Source organism: Rattus rattus, chromosome 8, assembly GCF_011064425.1.
Source record: "Rattus rattus isolate New Zealand chromosome 8, Rrattus_CSIRO_v1, whole genome shotgun sequence".
In the NCBI taxonomy this organism is placed as follows: Eukaryota; Metazoa; Chordata; class Mammalia; order Rodentia; family Muridae; genus Rattus; species Rattus rattus.
This window is the reverse complement of record NC_046161.1, coordinates 99,465,438-99,485,437: the sequence shown is the minus strand read 5'-3', so window position 1 is coordinate 99,485,437 and position 20,000 is coordinate 99,465,438. Positions and strand designations below refer to the sequence as shown.

The window sequence follows — 20,000 nt, the reverse complement described above, 5'->3', positions numbered from 1 at the left end:
AATTCAAAGGCGTTCTTTGTGTCTGAATTTATCTTCTTGAGGCAGGGTCTCCTGTATCCCAGCCTGGTCTTAAGCTCCTGGTGCAGGAGCGGATGAGCATGGATTTCTGACCCAGCCGCCTTCTCCTCTCAAGGCTGAGATGATTCTAGGCAGGGGAGGCCCTCTCTGGAAGTAGCACTCTCTGAATGCCACACCAGAGACCTTCCCCAGAGGTTGGACGGAGTTACGGAGGGCTCTGCCCTCTGTGTCTCAGCCCTGTTTTCCTTTCCAACGGCTTCTAGAGATGTGTGCCTAGATCTAAGTCTGTAATGAAGATGACTCTCTGAAGGTGGCTTTCTGAGCCAAACCTCTCCTTCAGCGGTACCTGGCATCTCGGTGTTGGCAAACAAGTTGAGGGTGAAGTCAAGAGCTGGAGCCAAGCTGCAGGGGCAGGTCCCTCTCAAGCTGTTTTTCCACTAAAGTTGCTCCAGGTTCAGTCTTTCATGAAGGCTGATTCTGAGCTAGGCTGGCTTCTACCCACCCCCCAAAACCAAAATCCAACTGACAGTTCCCAGCTTTTTGTATGTGTCACTAGGATGGCTTGCTCCTGAAGGATTTATCTTCTGTATTTTTCAATAGGAGGTAGGTATTAGATTTCTGAAAACGGTTGGGTTTGTTTAAATGAGTCACAGCATTTGGCTAAAATAGAGAAGACTCCATCTGGTGCCTTTGCGTGGTCCCCAGTTCTGTTCTCTGCGAGCTAGAAGGGAAACAGAACTTGGTGTTCTGGGAGCTCACCATGACAGGGCTGCATTGCCTTTCCAGGCTCAAGGCTCTCCTGAGCAGCGCTAAGGGGGCTCTCCACTCAAGGCTTCTGCACTGGGCCCACTGTGTCTTGAAGAGTAAGGTGGGTGGGCTAGGGGACATGAGCTGAGGGCTTCTTGTCCACTCAGCTCTGCCGCCTAATTCTTTGGAGTGTCCTTGAGTTTGCCCCTCGGAGGTTACAAAAACAAACATCCACAGCTGAGCTGGTTTCCTCAGGACCTCAGCCCGCTCTGCCCACATAATCTCCCTCAAGCCCCTCAAGGAGCAGGGCAACCTGACTGACCAGGCTCCCTGGTGCTCCAAATCGGGAAGGGTCATGAGAGCAGGGAGCCACTCAAAGGAAGTGCATAGGTTTGCAGGGAGAGATGCCCAGTTCTGATCCTAACTTTGCCTTGATGTGTTGATTCCTCTCTTCAAACTTTTTCCTCATCTGGACCGCCATCACAGTGCTGATGCGATTGGTTGCCATGGTGAATGTAAGGCTCTGGCTAAAAGTGACTCGGTTCCTCACTCAACCTATGGTCTGGCCAGTTCCCTCCCGTGCTCTGTGCCTTTGATGACAGATTGGGGTGAAAGGAAGTGTGCTGTGAGTTGGGACCCCAGTACAGAGGATGCTCACATCCCACACAGCTCCCCGTAGGGTTGCTCCTGGAGTCTTGTGCTCAGTCAGGCTTACGTTGGCCTGACCCACTTGGCCCTATCGTCCTTTCTCTGCACACCTAGGCAAGGCTGTGCCCCTCTGTTGCTGGCTGCTGCAGGACAGATCTCCTCGGACCCCCCTGAGGTGATCGGATCCTTCTCTGCTGGTCTCCTGTCTGCTCCTGGAGACACCAGTCTCTGACCTGTCAGAGAAAGTGACCATGTCCCTCTTTCTTCTTTGCTGCTGATATGCTGCCTGGCCAGCGCGGGACCAAGTGCTCTTCTTCCGATGGGGCCACCTGAAGTGGTGATGTGACCCTGTGAGCAAATGCCACTGGCTTTACTGGTAGTTTTCCATCCTGCAGCTATAGCAGGAGTTACTTGCCTGGGTTGCCATTTTTGGATATTTTCAAAGTCACTGAATTAGCAAATGACTGGATCTTTGTCTGTGTAAGAGAAGGGCCGAGCTGGTCTGTTGGATTTGGAGGACCTCGGATGCTGGCAGGTTTGTTCCCAGCTCACAGGGAGCCTGCCTCATTGCAGGAACAAGGTGAGCAGAAGAGGCCCTTTGCAGCCGAGGAGAAGCATCTGCCGATTTTACACAAGGATTCATTTTGTCTCTTCTCTGGTTTGTAAAAGTGACATGGTATTAAATTAACTATGTAAAGTGCTTCCCCACTCTAGTGCACTCACAGTGCTGGGCAGGAGCTACCTCTGTGTGGGTCCCATATTTATCACCTCAATAGTGCTAGTGAGACAGCTCCTAGGGTAAAGATGCTCCCTGACTAGCCTGATGACCAGGGTTCGATTCCTGGTACCTACAGTCCTACAGTGAAAGGAAAGACATAATCTCTCTCTCTCTCTCTCTCTCTCTCTCTCTCTCTCTCTCTCTCTCACACACACACACACACACACACACACACACACACACACACACACACACTGCATACATTAACTAAATAAGATTTAAAATTCTATTAAATAAAAGTAGCTGATGCTATCAATCCCAACACTCAGGAGGCTGATGCAGGTAGATCTCTGTGAGTTCAAAGCCAGCCTAAATAGCAAATTCTAGGACAACCAGGGCTACATAGAAAGACTCTGTCTCAATAAAACAAAATAAATAATTAAAAATAAATTTAAAGGGGTTGGGGATTTAGCTCAGTGGTAGAGCGCTTGCCTAGGAAGCGCAAGGCCCTGGGTTCGGTCCCCAGCTCCGAAAAAAAGAACCAAAAAAAAAAAAAAAATTTAAAAAGCCAAGTAAAAGGGCCGGGGTGATGGCTCCATGTGGCTCAGAGCCCTGGTTGCTTTTCTAGGGTAGAGGACCCAGGGTTGTTCCCACTTGGTAGCTCACAGCACTTGTAACCCCAGTTCCAGGGGATCCACACCCTCCTTTGACCCCCATGGGCACAAGGCATGCACATGGTGCACAGATATACATGTAGGTAAAGCCCCTATACACATTAAATAAAATAAACTCTTGAAGGAATAAAAAACATTTAGAAATCACTAACTTGGGGTTGGGATTTAGCTCAGTGGTAGAGCACTTGCCTAGGGAAGCGCAAGGCCCCTGGGTTCGGTCCCCAGCTCGAAAAAAAAAAAAAAAAAAAAAAAAAGAAATCACTAACTTTTAAGAGAGCTCACTAATTAATTACTGCCACCTTCCTCCCCTATCCCCAGCCCTAGCCCTCACATTTCCACTGTTTGCATCTATGCATTTGTCTTTTCTCTACGCTTCATAAACATGGAATAATAGAATTTGTCTGTTTGTACTTCACCCTTCCCCTGAGCAGGTATTTTAGTTTTATTTACATTGTAGCAGAACCCCCTGTTGCCTTTTTCACTCTGCTAAGATGAACATGAACATCATATAAAATGTATCATTTCAAGTTTTTGTTTCTTGTATTTTATTATTATTACTGTATGATGTGTGGGAGGGGTTGGTTTCATGTCACAGAGCACATATAGAGGTTCAGGAGCAACTCTGTATTTTCTTAACTTTCTACCTTTACTTGGGTTCTGGGGATCTGACTCAGATGGTCTGGTTTATGCAGCAAGGAAGCCCCCACTTCCTCCTCACGTTTTTCTAAACACCTCTCATGCCCTGAATTTGCCTTCTTGTTTCTTTCCTGCATCCTGACCATAAGGCAAGTTCCACAAGATGGCAGCTGTGTCTGCCTAGCTCAGTGCCAGGTCATCAAGGCTACAGAGCAGCTCGGTGCCAGGCACCTGCTCCCTGGAAGAACCTGATTCCCAGTGGAGCAGCACCTTGTAAAAGCCGATCCCTTTCCTCCCCTGAGTTTCCTGCTGGTCTCCGAGTCTCTGCCACATCTTCTATTTCTGACACCTCACTCTGTTTCCAGGAACCCCAGTGTGCCCAGGTCCCCAGCCCCTTCCTCAGACACTCCTCCGACTTGGAAGCCAGGCCATGCCTGAGCATGCAGTCTTACCCTTATCTTTTCTGCAAGGTTGTATGGCCTGAGTGCGCTCACCCGATCCTGGGCATTGGGGTTGGCTAGGCTTAGGCTGTTTCATAATCTGGCTCTCAGACCCTGGTCTCTACTCCCCTCAGACACAGAGTATGCAGTCCTTCCATTTGTTTTGTTTTCTCTCTCTCTCTCTGAGTTGCTGGCTGACTTCTAGTTACTTCCCACTTCCCTGAGACTTTGGCATCCGAATCGCAGGCTTCCTGCCCACTCCACTTGCTATCAAGCCAGGGAGGGAAGGGAGGAAGGCGAAGCTAATGTTTCCTCCATGCCTACTGTGCACCTGGCATCTATGCTCCTTCTGCTGGCATGGCCCTGGACTCCGTGTTGGCCCAGGGTGGCCCTGGCACGGTGACTCTGGCCTGGGCTGTTGTTCAGAGCATTTGCCTTTCCCTTTGGGAGTGGGGCTCCTTCATAATTCAGTGGCTGTCCCTGAGCCAATGGTGAAGGGGACCACACATGTGCACATGTGCCCATGCGTGTATACACACTTGTGAGCACCACGGTCATACACATGCACACACATGTACATATGGTGTCCCACCAAGTATTTTTCTCCAGTCTTAATACTGCTCTCTCTCTCTACCTCCCTCCCTCCCTCCTCCCTTTCCTTCTAAAACAGGGTTCCACTATGCAGCCCAGGCTAGACTAGACCTTATTGTGTAGTGTAGGCTATCTTCAGAGGGCTATTTCTGCCTCAACCAACCTCCTAAGTGCTGGCATTATAAGTGTTTGTCACCATGGATCTAACTAGAACACTGGTTCTCAACCCGTGAGTCATGCATGACCCCTTTGGGGGTGTTGTCAATCAGCCTTTTCACAGGGGTCACCTAAAACCATCAGAATGCACAGATATTCACATTATGATTCCTAACTAACAAAATTACAGTTGTGAGCCAGCGATGCAAACAACGGCTAGGGCGGGGAGGGGGTCACCAGGACACAAAGGACTGTATTAAAGGGTCACAGCGCTAGGAAGCTCTGAACTAGAGCGTTAGTGTTTAGATTTATTTAGGCATGTGAGAGTTCTGTCTACATGTGTGCATGTGCACCACCTATGTGTCTGCTGTCCGCAGAGGTCAGAAGAAAGCGTTGAATCCTCTGAAATGTGAGTTATGGGTGTTCCTGAGTCACCATGAGGGTGCTGGGAACTGAACCCAGGTCCTCAGCAAGAGCAAAAGTGTTTGAACCCCTGGACCATCTTTCCGGTGGTTATTTATTTATTTTTAAACATTCATTTTTATGGAATTTAATGTTCTCGCCATGTTAGGTAGAAACAGAAATGTCTCTGAGCCTTGGCCCAGACAAGGAACCCCAGGAAGGAGGGATCCCCAGGTAGCCAGCCATGCAGAGAGCTTCTCTTGTTTAGGGGGTGTCCAGGCACTTGAAAGTTATTAATATTAAGTTAAATTAAAACCTTAAATGAGAGTTTTGACCTAAGTCAGGCTGTGGAGCTTAGATTACCCTGTAGCAGTGGAGGAGAGGGCTATGAGTCCCCCCACATCTACAGCAAGAGCGGGGGTGTGGGAAGGCATCTTTTAGCAGAAGTCCGTCACTCTTCTGGTGGGTAACTGGCCACAGGAAGGGCCTAGAAATGAAGCCCTGGCCCTTCATGTGCTCCCAGCTTTGAGGAAGAGGAAAAGCTAGAGTCTAGAGCAGCAGTTGGACGTCACGAAACTGTAAAAGCAGGTGTGGGGTGTAGCTCTGTTCGCACAGTACATGCCCAGCTTGCCTGAGGCTCTGGCTTCACTCTCCAGAGCCTCCTTAGACCAGGTGTGCTGATACACGCCTATAGTCCCAGCACTTGGATAGTAGAGGCAAGAGGATCAGATGTTAAGTCATCCTTGGCTACACAGAGCTTGAGGCCAACCTGACTACCTGTGACCCTGAAAAGCAATACAACCCACAGAGGAAGGGCTGGGTGATGGCTCGGTGGTTGAAAGCGCTCACTGCTCTTGCAGGGCACCTGGGTCTGGTTCCCAGCACCCACCTGGAGCTGTAAATCTATCTGAAGCTCCAGTTCCAGGGGACCTGGCACCTTCTGCTCACCTCCGTTGGAAACACATGGCGTACAGAAATATGTACAGGCAAAACACTCGTACACATAAAAATAAATACATTTTCTAAAACAGAAAATCACAGAGGAAAGACGGCACAGTTGGTAAGACGGGAAATGAGTCAGCACCCACGTGCATTCTTCTGCAGGAGGCTGACAGCGTGTGGAGCAACGGACATGCGGTGTCTAAGATGGAAGGTGGTGGCTGTGCGCCTGGCCTTGCTGTGGGCATCACTTACAAGAGGGGATGCTGTTCTGCCTGATTTCCATCTCATGTGCTGTCCTAGCTAGGGTTAAAAAAACAAGAAACACCATGACCAAAAGCAAGCTGGGGAGGAAAGGATTTGTTTTGCTTGCATTTCCACGTCATCGTCTGTTATTAAAGGACGTCAGGGCAGGAAATCAACCAACCCAGGAGCTGATGCAGAGGCCATGGAAGAATGCTGCTTATTTGCTTGCTCCCCATGGCTTGCTCAGCCTGCTTTCTTCTAGAACTGAGGACCACCAGCCCAGGGGTTGTACTACACACAACAGGCTGGGCCTTCCCCATCATCACTAACTAAGAAAGTGTCCTACAGACTATTTTATGGAGACATTTTCTCAGTTGAGGCTCTTTCCTGTCTGAGGATTCTAGCTTGTGTCAAGTGGACATAAAACTAGCCAGCACATTTACCATTCTGAGATGGCATTTAAAAAGTACATTAAAAATTACATATGCAGGGCAGTGGTGGCACACGCCTTTAATTCCAGCACTCTGGAGGCAGAGGCAGGCAGAGCTCTGAGTTCGAGGCCAGCCTGGTCTACAGTGAGTTCCAGATAGCCAGGGATACCCTGTTTTAAAAAACAAAACAATCCATGTATGTGTTTGTATGCGCGCGCGCGTGTGTGTGTGTGTGTTTGTGTGTGTGTGTTTGTGTGTGTGTGTTTGTGTGTGTGTGTTTGTGTGTGTGTGTTTGTGTGTGTGTGTTTGTGTGTGTGTGTGTTTGTGTGTGTGTTTGTGTGTGTGCGCGTGCGCGTGTGTGTTTATGTAGGTGATGTAGGCTGTCTTTCTTGATTGCTCTTCACTGTATTTGTTGAGACTCAGTCACTCATTCATCCTGGGACTCACCATTTGAGGGTAATCAGGCTAGCCACCTTGCCCTGAGGGTCCCCCAAGTGCTGGGAGCACAAAGCTTGAGGTGGCTTCTGGGACGTGCACTGTAGGTTTGCACAGCAGGTCCTCTGCCCACAGGAAGAGAAGGGAGGGTAGGGGGGGAGTGGCAGGGGTGAGGCAGGATCAGGTGTGGCATCCAGCCGCCTTGCCTGCAGGCAGGATGGGAAGAGGAACCGGCCTAGACTAGGGGTCCCACTGAGTGTGCTTTGGAGGATGTGGGCACATGCCCACAGAGGGGCGGTCATCCTGGAGGCGCTTCTGAAATTGAAGTCACCGCTCAGCAGGGTGGCTCTTTCTGGCCTCCGACACATGTGTGACTGATGGTGGGAGTTCCCACAGGAAACCCAGGCCTTTCCAAGCAGACTTTCTGAATAAGACTTCAGAGCAGGCGCTGCCATGATGTCTGCCCCAAGCTTTAGAGTCCTTCCCCATTCCTGTCTGTTGCTGGCCAGGGATGCCTGTAGGCTCCAGGTTATTGAAGTGGGTCCTCTGTGTTCCGTGCCCGCCGTGTTGCCCTTACCACAGAGAACCTCTGGTTCCCCAGCATAAACAGAGCCCTACTCTGGCTGGGCCCTGTGTGCGGAAAACGTCAACGCCTTCTCTCTCTCTCTCTCTCTCTCTCTCTCTCTCTCTCTCTCTCTCTCTCTCTCACACACACACACACACACACACACACACACACACACTTGCACATTCAAGTTCTCATTATGTCACATGCAAAAAGTGGAGTTTTGTGTATACAAATACTTTTTAAAAATTCTTTTGACCGTAGTAAGTTTGAGCATGTAAGACAAAGATTTTATTTCTCTTTGACACCTACTATCTCTTTTAAAATATTATTATTGTGTATGTGTATGATGGGGTAGGTAGGCATGTAACCCACCCGGTACATGTGTGGAGGTCACAGGAGAACGTCCTTTCTCCTGCCATCGTGGGCGCTGGTGATGGAGCGCAGGTGTCAGGCCTTCCTGTAAGAGCTTTTACTTGCTGACTCATTCCCTGCCCCGACCTGCTCTTCCTGTGCTAACCTCAGTCTTGCTACAGACCAGTGCTGTAGGCCCTTTGTCAAGGCGGGACTCTCCGGTCTCTGGAGCAGTGTCCTGGGCTACAGGAACTCCTGACTGAAGTACAGGGTGACTGGGAATGAGTAGAAATAGGAAATCCTCACCTCTTCTACAATTTGTGTGCATTTTGTTCATTTCTGTTTATTGTGGGTGGTATGTGTGTGTGCATGCTTGTGTGTGCACATGCACACATGTGTGCGTGCATGTGTGAGTACATGCCTGGCATAGCATGTATGTAGAGGTTAGAGAACAACTTTTCCAGACTTGGTTTTTGCCTTCCATCATGTCTGTTCCTGGTGTTGAACTCAGGTCTTTATGCTTGGTGGCGGGTGCCTTTACCTACCTCACAGCCCTTCCTCCTGTTTTCTTTCAGAATTAAAACTAAGAAGAACCAATAACTAAATAAATAAAGGCAAAAGGCAATCCCCTTACTTTTCTTTTTTTAACCATTTTGAGGCACAGACAAGTTTTTTCATACTCTTATATAGAAAAATAAAAAGAAACAGGAGTATTGCTAGGAAGTTTTCCATTAATATTTAAAAAAACAAGAAGCCTTGATTTCTAAAGAGATCTGTTTTGGTCTTTTGTTAGCTTAGTTATTAATATTGTTTAGTATAAAGTACAAAACAATGGGTTTTATTATAGCTTTAGTTCTCTCCTTTCTTTCTTTGTTTCTATCTTTCTTTCTAGGAAGGTCTCCCTGCTTGACTAGAAACTCACCATGTAGCCAAGGCTCACACTACCACACAGGTGTGGGCTGCCTCACTCAACTCATGCCGTTCGTAACTCTGTATCTCGCTTTGCCCCTCCTTTTTAACATGGAGTAGGCATGGAGTATGTTTCTCTCCTCGAATGGGATAATAGATATAGTTTTTAAATTCTGTTAACTGGGTCCCCAGGAGACCAAGTCAAGAGGTTTCAGGCCGGGCAGCCTTTCACTGGAAATCTCAAACAGCAGGCTGTGTAACATACTTTACACCATGACAGTCTGGGTCTAGGCCATATCCCAAGCATCCCAGATGTTCAGCCTGTTCAAGTATTAGTGACACAAACCCTGAGTTATCCACCAACTGTTCTGTTGGCCATGTCTTCTTTCCTGTGTGTAAAGCAGGACGCCGGCCATCTCTGTGGGTTGAGGAGGCATTCTGGAAGCCCCTGGAAGCAGACTGAGTACCGTGTCTCTCAGTACAGACTCTGGAGAGTAGGCAGAATCTTAAGAGTTTCTAGTTCATAGACATGGGTTTTTCATGGGCTGGGGACTGGCGCTGGCTTTCTCCATAGTCACAAAGGCTTACGGATTTCATGTGCTTATCTTGACTTCCCCGTTGCATCGGGATTTGGAAGAGGCTCCTTCAATTGTCCCTTTGGTAAAAAGGGACATAGTAGACTTTGCAGTAGCCAGAACCTGGGAATAGCTGGCTCAGCTTTATGCAGTGACTTCTGACTCCTAATTGGTTTCCTAGCTTTCAGAGCTTTTCCCCTTCGGTAAACTAGGACAGTACACAGCTCAAAACTGCCTATGTGGACTCCCAGTACAGATATGCAGGGGCTGGGTGAGGAGCAAGAGCCTCAGCGGCCTGGCCACACTGCAAGCCATGGCTCCGGGAAGGCTGTGGAGACAGGGCCAGCTAAGCTGATCCGGGCAGAGCAGTCCAAGGAGACATCTGGTGGGTCTGGAGCCACTCACGGTAGAATAGAAGGGCCAGGACGTTCCTTGGGTGTCACATGGAGTGTATGCTGGCCCTTTTGGCTCTCAGCAAGCATGCCCACCCGCCCTGACTCTGATGGGATTCAGTCAGGGCTGATGAGTGACTAGCAGCACACAGGAATGCGGGGGGGGGTTGGGGAGGAGGCCTCGTAGGCGATTGCAAAGCTTCAGCTAACGAAACCAGCTCTTTACTACATTGTTGCAAATCCCATTCTTTGCCTCACCTCCTCTGGGAATTTAGGAGTAATTAACCGGTTGAACCAGAACTTTGTAATGGATGAATGGTATAAACATGTCTGTCTAATTCACCTAAAAGGAGCCCTAGCAGGGTCATTTCTACAAACCTTGCCTAATTACAGTTTTTTTTTTTTCACCAGTTAATTAAAACATGCTCTGAAACTTGCTCCCTTTAGCTTGCAAACAGGGACTGCACTACAAAGGTTCAGGGAACCCCAGTCCTTTTGGGAACTCTCATCCTGACCTGACCCACAGACCTAAGCCAAAAGCATCCTGCAGGGAAGCAACTCAGGCATCTAACACCATGGAGGAAGGTGACCTTGGGAAGGTGAACTCGGGATGGCGTCACACCAGAGGTCGGGTTTACATGGTGCTGTGGGAACAGTTAGCTAGCCTTCTGGTGAACTCATGGGCATAGACTCGGTAACACCCAGTGGTCTGCGAGTTCCCAGGCTTCACCCAGGGCTTACAAGCCGATGGATGCTTGTGAATAGAGAGATACTAAGGGGTAGCATGTGTTGATGGTTTTCTCTCTGAGAGCTTCAGGAGATCTGGGAACTTCCTGAAATCAAAAATAAAAGTTCCTGATTGATTCGTCTCTCTCTTCCTAAGGAAAATGTCTTACAAAGAGGTCCGGCTTTAGGAAACTTAGAACTTGCACAAATGGACTCAAGAGAAAAATGACTTTGTTTGGGTTTGTAAATTGTGTTCTGGTTAAACATACTAAGTAAAAACAAGTCTTTGCTTAGTTCCTTTACTGATCTAACCCAAAGTTTTTAAAAAAAAAAATCGGTCCCCAGCTCTGAAAAAAAAAAAAAAAAAAAAGAAAGCTCGCCCTCTTTCATCCATGACTGAAACACAATAAACAAAGAATGCTTTCCAAGTCCAGGAACATGGAGAGGGACGAAGGAGGATGCTAGGAAGGGAAATACACCTCTAGGATGAGGACAGGAGCTCAGTCCGTGCACCAGTCAGTAACTGTCTGTGGACTGTTAGCTCTGTGAAGCCCGGCAGTGTTAGAGAGGTGTCTGGCATTACCAAAGGATTGAGCAGGGTGTGGCAGATGGCAGGAAAACACCCGTTGTCAGCAGCCAGGGACATGGAACGAGAGGAAATTAAAAATAGATGCAATTAGTGTCTGTGAAGAAGGGAACAAAACAAATGGAAATGTAGAAATATTCAAAGATATGATTGAAGAAAAATCCTCCCAGTGAACACATTAAGAGTGTGTGTGTGTGTGTGTGTGTGTGTGTGTGTGTGTGTGTTTTCAGCCGGGCAGTGATGGCACACACCTTTAATCCTAGCACTAGGAGCAGAGGTATGTGGATCTCTGTGAGTTCAAAGCCATTCTGGTCTACAGTAAGTTCCAGAACAGCCAGAGCTACATAGTGAGATCCTGCCTCAAGAGACAGCAGATCCAACTTATGTCTTAGTCTGAAAGGACATATGCAGTGTCAGGAAATACTGAACAAAAAAAGATATAAAAAGAAAGGACACGATGGCTCCTAGGTGTGGTGGAGGAGAAAGTTTATTATAGATATGTGAGCCAGCATAGCCAGAGGCAGGCACATCTGGGGGAGTCCAGAGTGGGCCTGACCAGACCTAGGCCATGTGGGGAGAGGAGGAGAGGCACAAGAAGAGGTACAATAAGGTGGGTAACCAAAGGGTCTGGATTATATAGGGAAAAGCCTCTGGGGGAAGGACAGCTAGTCCCTGGGCTGGAGAGTGTAGGGTAGAGGGCAGGGTATGCCAGCCATATCCTGGAACAGGTAGGGACTGAAGGATGCTGGGAGAACCTAGAGACCAGGCCCACTTTGATATGTTAAACAGGCACCTATGCCATTTATCCCAGGTTCAAGACTTAACAGATTGTTCAATCCTCAGATACGGTGAAGCCACCAAACATTAAAAAGGAAGAGTTCTTGCTTGTCTGGAGCAGGGGTCCCCAACCTTCCTAAGCTGCAACCTTTAATACAGTTCATGCTGCGGCGACCCCCAACCATGAAGTTATTTCCATTGCTAATTCATAACTGTAATTTTGCTACTGTCCGGAATCATAACGTAGATATCTGACATGCAGGGCAGGTTATGAACCACTGACTTAGAGGGAGAGAGTTAACATGTAACAAAGGACGACAGTCAGATCGAACCAGCATTCTTCTTGCAGGAGCAGTCTGTGATAGGAAACAGCGTCTGTACCCGCCTGAGCAAATGGCGCATTCTGTTTTCCACGGATATGGACAGGGAAAGCCTGAAGAGATGTGGGGAGGGGTGGGGAATGGGACCCAAAGGTCAAAGGTAAACACTCCGTGCGCCACCGCTGTATGCCTTCTAGTTTCTTTGTAGTAGGGAATGAATTCGGCCTGAGGTGTGTCTGGCCCAGTTGTGAGTGAGACCCTCTCAAAGCTAGGTTTCACTGGAGACATGTCTCAGGGTTTGGTAAGTCTATGGCCTTCGTGCCTTTCCCACTGTTAGTTCCTGTCTTCATCAGTGTCCTCCTAGAGCCACTCCCTGATGACTAAACCCTCAAATGTTTCAGCCCATGGGAGCCATTATTCAAACCACCACACTTCTGGCCTCTCAGAGTACTGCACTCAACACACGTGCACATGCACACGCACGTGCACACACACACACACACACACACACACACACACACATCCCTACCTAAAAATACAATCTTAAAAAAGACTGGAGATTGGGCGTTTACGACTTTCCTCAGCGGTGGCTTCTAAACCAGGGCACATGTTGGGTAGGAGGTGGAACAAAGTGGAAAATGTAACACTATTTATGTCCCCTCTTTTTCTAGTCCAGGCTAGTCTCAAGTCATCTGTGTAGCCAGGGGCGACTTTGACCTTCAGATCTTCCTGCCCATACCCACAGAGTACTGAGGTGACAGTCACCTGCTGAGCTGCATTCCCAACTCTCTTACTTTTATTTCCTACCAGCCAACCTCTAAAACCTTCCTATGGCATGGTGGGGGGGGGCGGTTATCAATAATTGTAGATAAAATATTTATGTGTTGGGAATGCAAAAACATGACAGGATCACATGATCAAAAAAGAAAAAAATAGCAGGACACCTCTGGCCTGAAGACTAAGGGGTGTTTCCTATGTGGAAACTGGAATCCACTCCTGAGGGAGGAACTGCAGAATCCAGGAGCTGCACCCTGGTGCCCACCATTGCGCGCTTCTCTGCCGGCGTGCCCAGAGAACACTGGGATGGCCCCGAAGGTGGGGGTCCTCCCACAGTGTTTACCCAGTTCTAATTGCCCATTACGGAAAGGTCAGCCATGAGTTTTTGAAAGCCTTATTTGGAGCAGTGGGGCGCTTCCGGCTGCTCTGACTTAGAGTGTCCGTAAGGTCCCTCCCCTCCTGTCAGACAGAGATGGCTTATTAATATGAGTCATTTCTCTTTCAAGTGTTCACCTGGAGGAGGCATGCTCTAAATGTTGCCATGTGGAGTCCACAACATGGTTTCCCTGTCTCCACCCTGGCTTCACTCCTACCCGCATTTCCTTCCTGTAGCCTCCAGTGCTAGCAGGCTCTTGCTGACCCTAGTCCCCAGAGCACTCCTGGCTGCTTCCCACCATGGAGCAGGCAGCCACCTCCCTCCCAGGTTACCCTACTGCGACCCAGTGTCTGTAGCATTTTTCACTGGTTCAAACAAATTAGTTGTTTGCCTCTCTGAGCAATGCACTGTGGATTATGTCTCCTAACAGTGGTGTGGATGGGACAGAAAGCCACAGAGCTCAGGTCTGGTGAGGGAAAGCCGGGCTGTTTGTCTTTGCACCCTTCCTGAAAGGCGCCAAGGGTTCCTTCCTGACTTGGCAAACAGGGTTGGGCCAACAATGTTTGTGAGCAGTTAATAGCCCCAAATGCCGAAAGGAAGGGAAGCTGAGAGAGACTGGTTGTTTTTCATACCCTTGGCCTTTTTTGGCCATCTTTAAAATTACTTATGGGGCTGGAGAGATGGCTCAGTGGTTAAGAGCACTGACTGCTCTCCCAGAGGTCCTGAGTTCAAATCCCAGCAACCACATGGTGGCTCACAACCATCTGTAATGGGATCTGATGCCCTCTTCTGGTGTGTCTGAAGACAGCTACGGTGTACTTATATATAATAAATAATAAGTCTTTAAAATGCATTTATCTGTTGTAGCTGGAGGGATGGCTCAGTGATTTAGAGCTTTTGCTACTCTTGCAGAAGACCCAGGTTTTGTTCCTAGTACCCACAGGGTGGCTCACAACCATTCTTTCCTGCAGTCCCAGGGGGTCTCAAGCCCCCTTCTGGCCTTCTTGGGCACCAGACATGCACATGGTACATATAAAGACAAAAAGCTCATACACATAACGTAGAAATCTAAAAAAAAAAAAGAAAGAAAAAAAAAAAGAAAAAAAAAAGAAAGAAAGAAAAGAAAAAGAAAAAAAAGGAAAAAGGAAAGCAGGTATTTTTAGTTTCCCCTGCTGGCTCCCAGCCGCCCCTTCAGATCCGTCCTCTCTCCAGGCTGACCTTCCGAGCCTTTGCTTCCTTAGAGCCGTGTCTGCCTCCCCTACCTTTCATTTTATCCTCATCCCAGCACTTCCCAAGAATCAGGCTCCCTAAGGGTGGGGGCTTCACTGGTGTCCTGTGCCCACAAGGTCAGGTCTTTCATGGAACAGGATGGCCTTGCATGTGGACACCTCCCTTTCTCTTTTGCACGTTTTGGTGGAGACGTTTGTAAGTGACGGCTTGCCTAGAGGGAGAGCCTCCTCCGTCCCCAGGCTCTCCCTTCCGCTTGAGTTGCCTTGGGACCCGTGTCCAGATAGCCACGACTCTTGACCTCCATCATGGTGGGACCCTTGTTAAGCAGGAGGAGGAACTGTACTGGGTTTGGGGAGCACTTGGGCTTTCATGGTATGGTATGTGGGCTTCATGGGGGCAGCCATTTTCTCCTGCATCTCAGCCTCGGGTGAACAGACTTGTTCCTGCTCTCCCCGAGTTCAGTGTTGGCTGCTCTCCAAGATGGGAGCCTCTCTAATCCTATGGGTCATCTCCTTCCTTCCTTCCTCCCTTCCTTCCTTCCTTCCTTCCTTCCTTCCTTTTTCCCAACATAAGGCCTCACTTTGTAGTGCTGGCTATCCTAGACCTCTCCCTGGAGACCAGGCTGGCCTCAGATCCACAGTGATCCACCTGCCTCAGCCTCCAGAGTGCTGGGTTTAAAGATTTGTGCCACTAAGCCCAGCTATATGGGGTCCTTTTCTTCTGTCTTTTTTCTGGGTTTTCCTCTGAGCCCACAAACGCCGTTGAACCCTGAATGTTTTCCTGGGCTACTGCTTTCTGGGCGACCTCTGTTCCGGAGAATTGCCTGTGACCTGAACTCACTCTCTCCCATAAAAATATCTAGACCCAACTTGTAAGATTTCTCCTGCTCCCCCAGCGAAATCCTAAGTATTGTTTTTGTGTTTGCACTCCCCAGCCCTGACCGTATTCCCCATGGGGGATAAAAAGCAGCTATGTCTTTTAATGGATCTTTGCCCCTTTAATTCTGTGGATCATCTCTTCCTCCTCACTGAATTTCCTACCTTCATCATCCTCTCTGTGGCACAGAGCCCTAATGCACCCCTGTTGGTAAACCTTAAAGGCCCTGTTGTTCTGTTTGAGCTTCCCAACTAATTCAGGTAATTCAAAGATGCTGTCAGGAGCAGTTCTAGGTGGTGGGAGTGATAATGATTGCACACGACACTCTTGTGCCTTCCTCCGCCCGTGCCGAGCATGCTCTGACAGCCCTCGGAGCCTTCCTTAAGTCTAGCAGTTTGTCCTTAGTGTGGCGGTCTCCTCACCTTCCTCGTGACCGCGTGTCTGGTGGTGATTTGTTTGCACATCTGTCTCTAATCTGGACCGGGGATTGGATCCCTGTCTGATTTGCTTTGTGAAAAATTCATTCTAATTAAATATTGAGTAGGTATTCATAAAGAGTATAAGACTTATAAAATATGTATACATCTAAAAAGTAACCATGTGCGCACCGGGAGACCTGACCTGCCTTGTAGGAATTTGAGAGCCTCAGGTGTGCCCCACCCTGTAACATTGCCTTAGCATGTTGCCATCAAAAAAGTCCAGTCAGGAACCAAACAGTTGAGTGCCCCTGCCCCCGTCCACAGATGGAAACTCACAATATTTGAAATGAGCTTGTCTTTTGTGTTGGGCTGAATTCATAACTCTTCTCAGCTGAACGCTCTCACACGTTGTCCATAGTCTGAAGGTTAGATACGCCTGTAGGATCAAAAACAGGTCAGAGGACCTAAAACAGAAACAAAGGTCAGTGTGGACAACTGGAAGGGAGACGGACAGGAGGAAGGAAGCCTGTCGTCAGATTCTATGTCTCCGTTGCTAATCTGCTAGTCTGTCGCTGAGCAAACTCCTTACGACATGTTCATAACCGGGCGGCATCACTGATGGACTGGGCCCTGCTTCCTGAGCTCACCCAACTGTTCATACTTCTTTCCGTTCATTTTTGTGCGCCCAGTGAATATCCACCCAGTGCGAAGCACAGTGCTGGGCCCTGGTGTGCAGCAGGGAGCAAAGCAGCCACATGCCTTTTCCTGGGTTTGTGCCAATTTGTCCCAGGCCCTCCGTATGCACAGCACTCCTAAAGGACCACTAACTTGTGATACCACATTGAGGTGAAAGCCACTTTGAGCCAGTCACAGGTCCTGTAGGTCCTATAGTCATAGTGGGAAGCAAAGCCATGAATTTGAGGCCAGCGTGGGCTACCGAAGTGAAACTTTTCCAGTATCTCTGCAAACCTGATCTGTCCCGTGGCTGTCAGCAGCCACCCAAGGAATACAGGCCAAAGCCATCTAGAATGTTCTGGAAAGCAACAGGAAACTTGGTCTTTGACTTTTTGCATCCACCCTGGAAAAGACATAAATTAGCAGAAACAAACTTAAGTTGGTTCAAAGAAGGAACTCAGAGAATTGGACTTCAACCTGAATGTTTCTTTATCTCGTGGGTTTACCCAGCTCTGCAGACAGGTCATTCTGGGATGGACATGCTGCCCCGGGCACACTGGGCCTCCTTCAGAGCTTTCTCAAGGGTTAGACTTAAAGCCCCACCCAGCCTTACTCCAATGGAAAAAAAAATAGCCTTGCATCCCACCTTCTCAGGTTGGGCACAGGCTTGCTGCAGGGTCTCCAGAAGTCAGTAGGCAGGGCATGGCATCATCACTGTCACCTAGAGGCTCCTTAACAGGCCAGTCCCTGGCTGCAGACGGCTTGCCTGTCTCAGTCACTTCATTTTCTGTGAAGAGACATCATGACCTTGAGACTATTATAAAAGAAGGCATTTAATTGGGGCTGGCTTATGGTTTCAGAGGGTCAGTCCATTATTACAGCTGGACACATGGCAGCGTGGGGGCAGAGGCTGGAGAAGGAGCTGAGAGCAGCATCCTGACCTGCAGGCAGAAAGAGAAACTCTGAACCTGGCTTAGGCTTTTGAAACCTCAAAGCCCACCCCCAGTGACACACTTCCTCCAACAAGGCCACGCCTCCTAATCCTTCTAATCCTTTCCAATAGTGCCACTCCCTGCTGACTAAGTATTTAAAAATATGAGCCTATGTGGCCATTCTTATTCAAACCACCACATCTGTTAAGAGCACTGGCTGTTTTTCCAGAGGACCTGGATTTGACTCCTACTGCCCGCATAGCTGCTCACAACCAGGGGATCCAGTGCCCTCCTCTGGCCTCTATGGGCACTCCCTACAAGGAGTGCAGTCCTAGGGTGGGAATATAGCTCAGTTGATAGAATACACATACACATAGCCCTGGGTTTGATCCCCAGCACTTATAAATTGGGTATCGTGGCGCCTACCTGTGATCCCAGCTCTTTAGAAGCAGAGACAGGGAAAATCAGAAATTCGGGGTCAGTTTTAGCTACAGAGTGAGTTTGAGGCTAGCCTGGGCTACATGAGACCCTGTGTCAAAGAAGTCCACCCACATGAGCTGTACTACTAGATCACTGACTAGACTCTGTTCTCCATCTGCCATAAGGCCTGATCCAAGAAGCTTGTCAGGGCTTGAGCACAGGGTACAGTAAATGGCGACTGAGATGATGTCACTGTGCAAGAGAAAGGACAGTGATGGGGCCTGGAGTCACTCCAGGTTGGAAGGGACCTGTGTGAGCTACTTCTGTCAGATGTGTCTCTAACAACCACTTAAAATGTCATTTCAGTGTTTCCCGGAGACTGGACCCCAAGGAGCCCCTGGGCAGCCAGAGAGCAACTTCTCCGACCCCAAAGCAAGCTTCTGCTACTGCTCCTGGCCGAGAGAGCCCCCGAGAGACAAGGGCCCAAGGCCTGTCAGGCCAGGAGGCCGAAGGTCCCCGCAGGACCCTGCAGGTAGACAGCAGGACACAGAGATCAGGACGGTCCCCCTCCGTGTCACCGGACAGAGGCAGCACTCCCACGTCACCCTATTCCGTCCCCCAGATTGCCCCTCTTCCCAGCAGCACCCTGTGTCCAATATGCAAGACATCGGACCTCACATCAACCTCCAGCCAGCCAAACTTCAACACCTGCACCCAGTGTCACAACAAGGTCTGCAACCAATGTGGGTTCAACCCCAACCCTCACCTCACCCAGGTAAGGACCTCGGTCGGCACCACTTGTGTTTGACCACTGCTCATCAGCATCTCTCCTCTGCTCCCTTCCTTCCTTCTACCAATCCTGACCACAGCGATCTATCTCCCTTACCCACCAGCGCCCGTGAATCCTGATGATGGGGGTAGTGGCGGTGGTTCTGGGATGTGGAATCAGAGGTCAAGATCTGGCCCCAGGTCTCCTGAGAGATTCCTGTACCCTGAAAACTGAGAAGGAGCAGGAGCAATGGCTCAGCAGTTAAGAGCACCACCTGCTCTTCCAGAGGACTGGGGTCCAGTTCCCAGCACCCACAAAACAAATCGCAATCATCTGTAACTCCAGTCCCAGGGACTCCCATGCCCTCCCCACACAGCGTGTACAGAGACATTCCTGCAGGAAAACACTCAGACTCAAACAATAAACCGAACCAAACCAAACCAAAAACCCTTTTAACCTGGTGGTGGTGGCATCGCATGCCTCTAATCCCAGCACTCAGGAGGCAGAGGCAGGCAGATCTGTGAGTTCGAGGCCAGCCTGGTCTACAGAGTGAGTTACAGGACAGCCAGGGCTACACAGAAAAACAAACCAAACCAAATAAACCAAACCAAATAAACCAAACCAACCAACCCGCAAACTTAGAGTCTCAGAATAGAAATTAAAAAACAAACAAACAAAACCTGGTTTAATTACACCTTGGAGAGGGCAAAAGAAAAGAACCACTTCTTCTGGTGATCCCTCCGTTAGAGGTGACCATGCATGCCTCTGGAGGCTTCCCTAGCTCTGGGTCTGCCTCTCTCCTTGACAGTCCTGCAGAGGGACACTCCTAAGAGGACCAGATTTCTAGCAGGACCTAGGAACTGCCTTCCAGCAGGGGTCTGGACAGCTCCTCTCTAGGTTCGGTTCCAGTTATCTGAGGGCCTGAAGTGGTGGACTAGACTATCCTCTCCAATTTCATGGTAGAAACCAGGCATTCGCAAGGGTAATCATACTCACAGAGGGCTATGCTACAGGACTAGATCCATGAGTTTAGCCTCTTTTGCCCCAAAGAACTGTCGATACACATCGTCATCATGTTCAGGATGCTCTGTGTTGGAGGGAGATGCCTAACAGAGCTTTTGGGGGCTCCCTTTGGTGACCCAGAAGCTGTGTGCTCCTATGTGTTACTAAGTTGGGGCTATATGTTTGAAATACAATTTATCCGTTTTCTGGCATCCTTGTATTTCTCCAGGGGGACCCCT

The 20,000-nt window shown here is 49.0% G+C and overlaps 1 protein-coding gene across 2 annotated transcripts in view; it reads left to right on the top strand.

The window, feature by feature from the left end:
• Bsn (bassoon presynaptic cytomatrix protein) overlaps positions 1-20,000 on the top strand; it is an 89,898-nt gene that overhangs the window by 32,301 nt on the left and 37,597 nt on the right. For both annotated transcript variants that reach the window (XM_032910592.1, XM_032910593.1), the window contains exon 2: positions 18,357-18,765. In XM_032910592.1, coding sequence (XP_032766483.1) covers positions 18,357-18,765 — 409 coding nt within the window. The remainder of the gene's footprint in view (positions 1-18,356; positions 18,766-20,000) is intronic.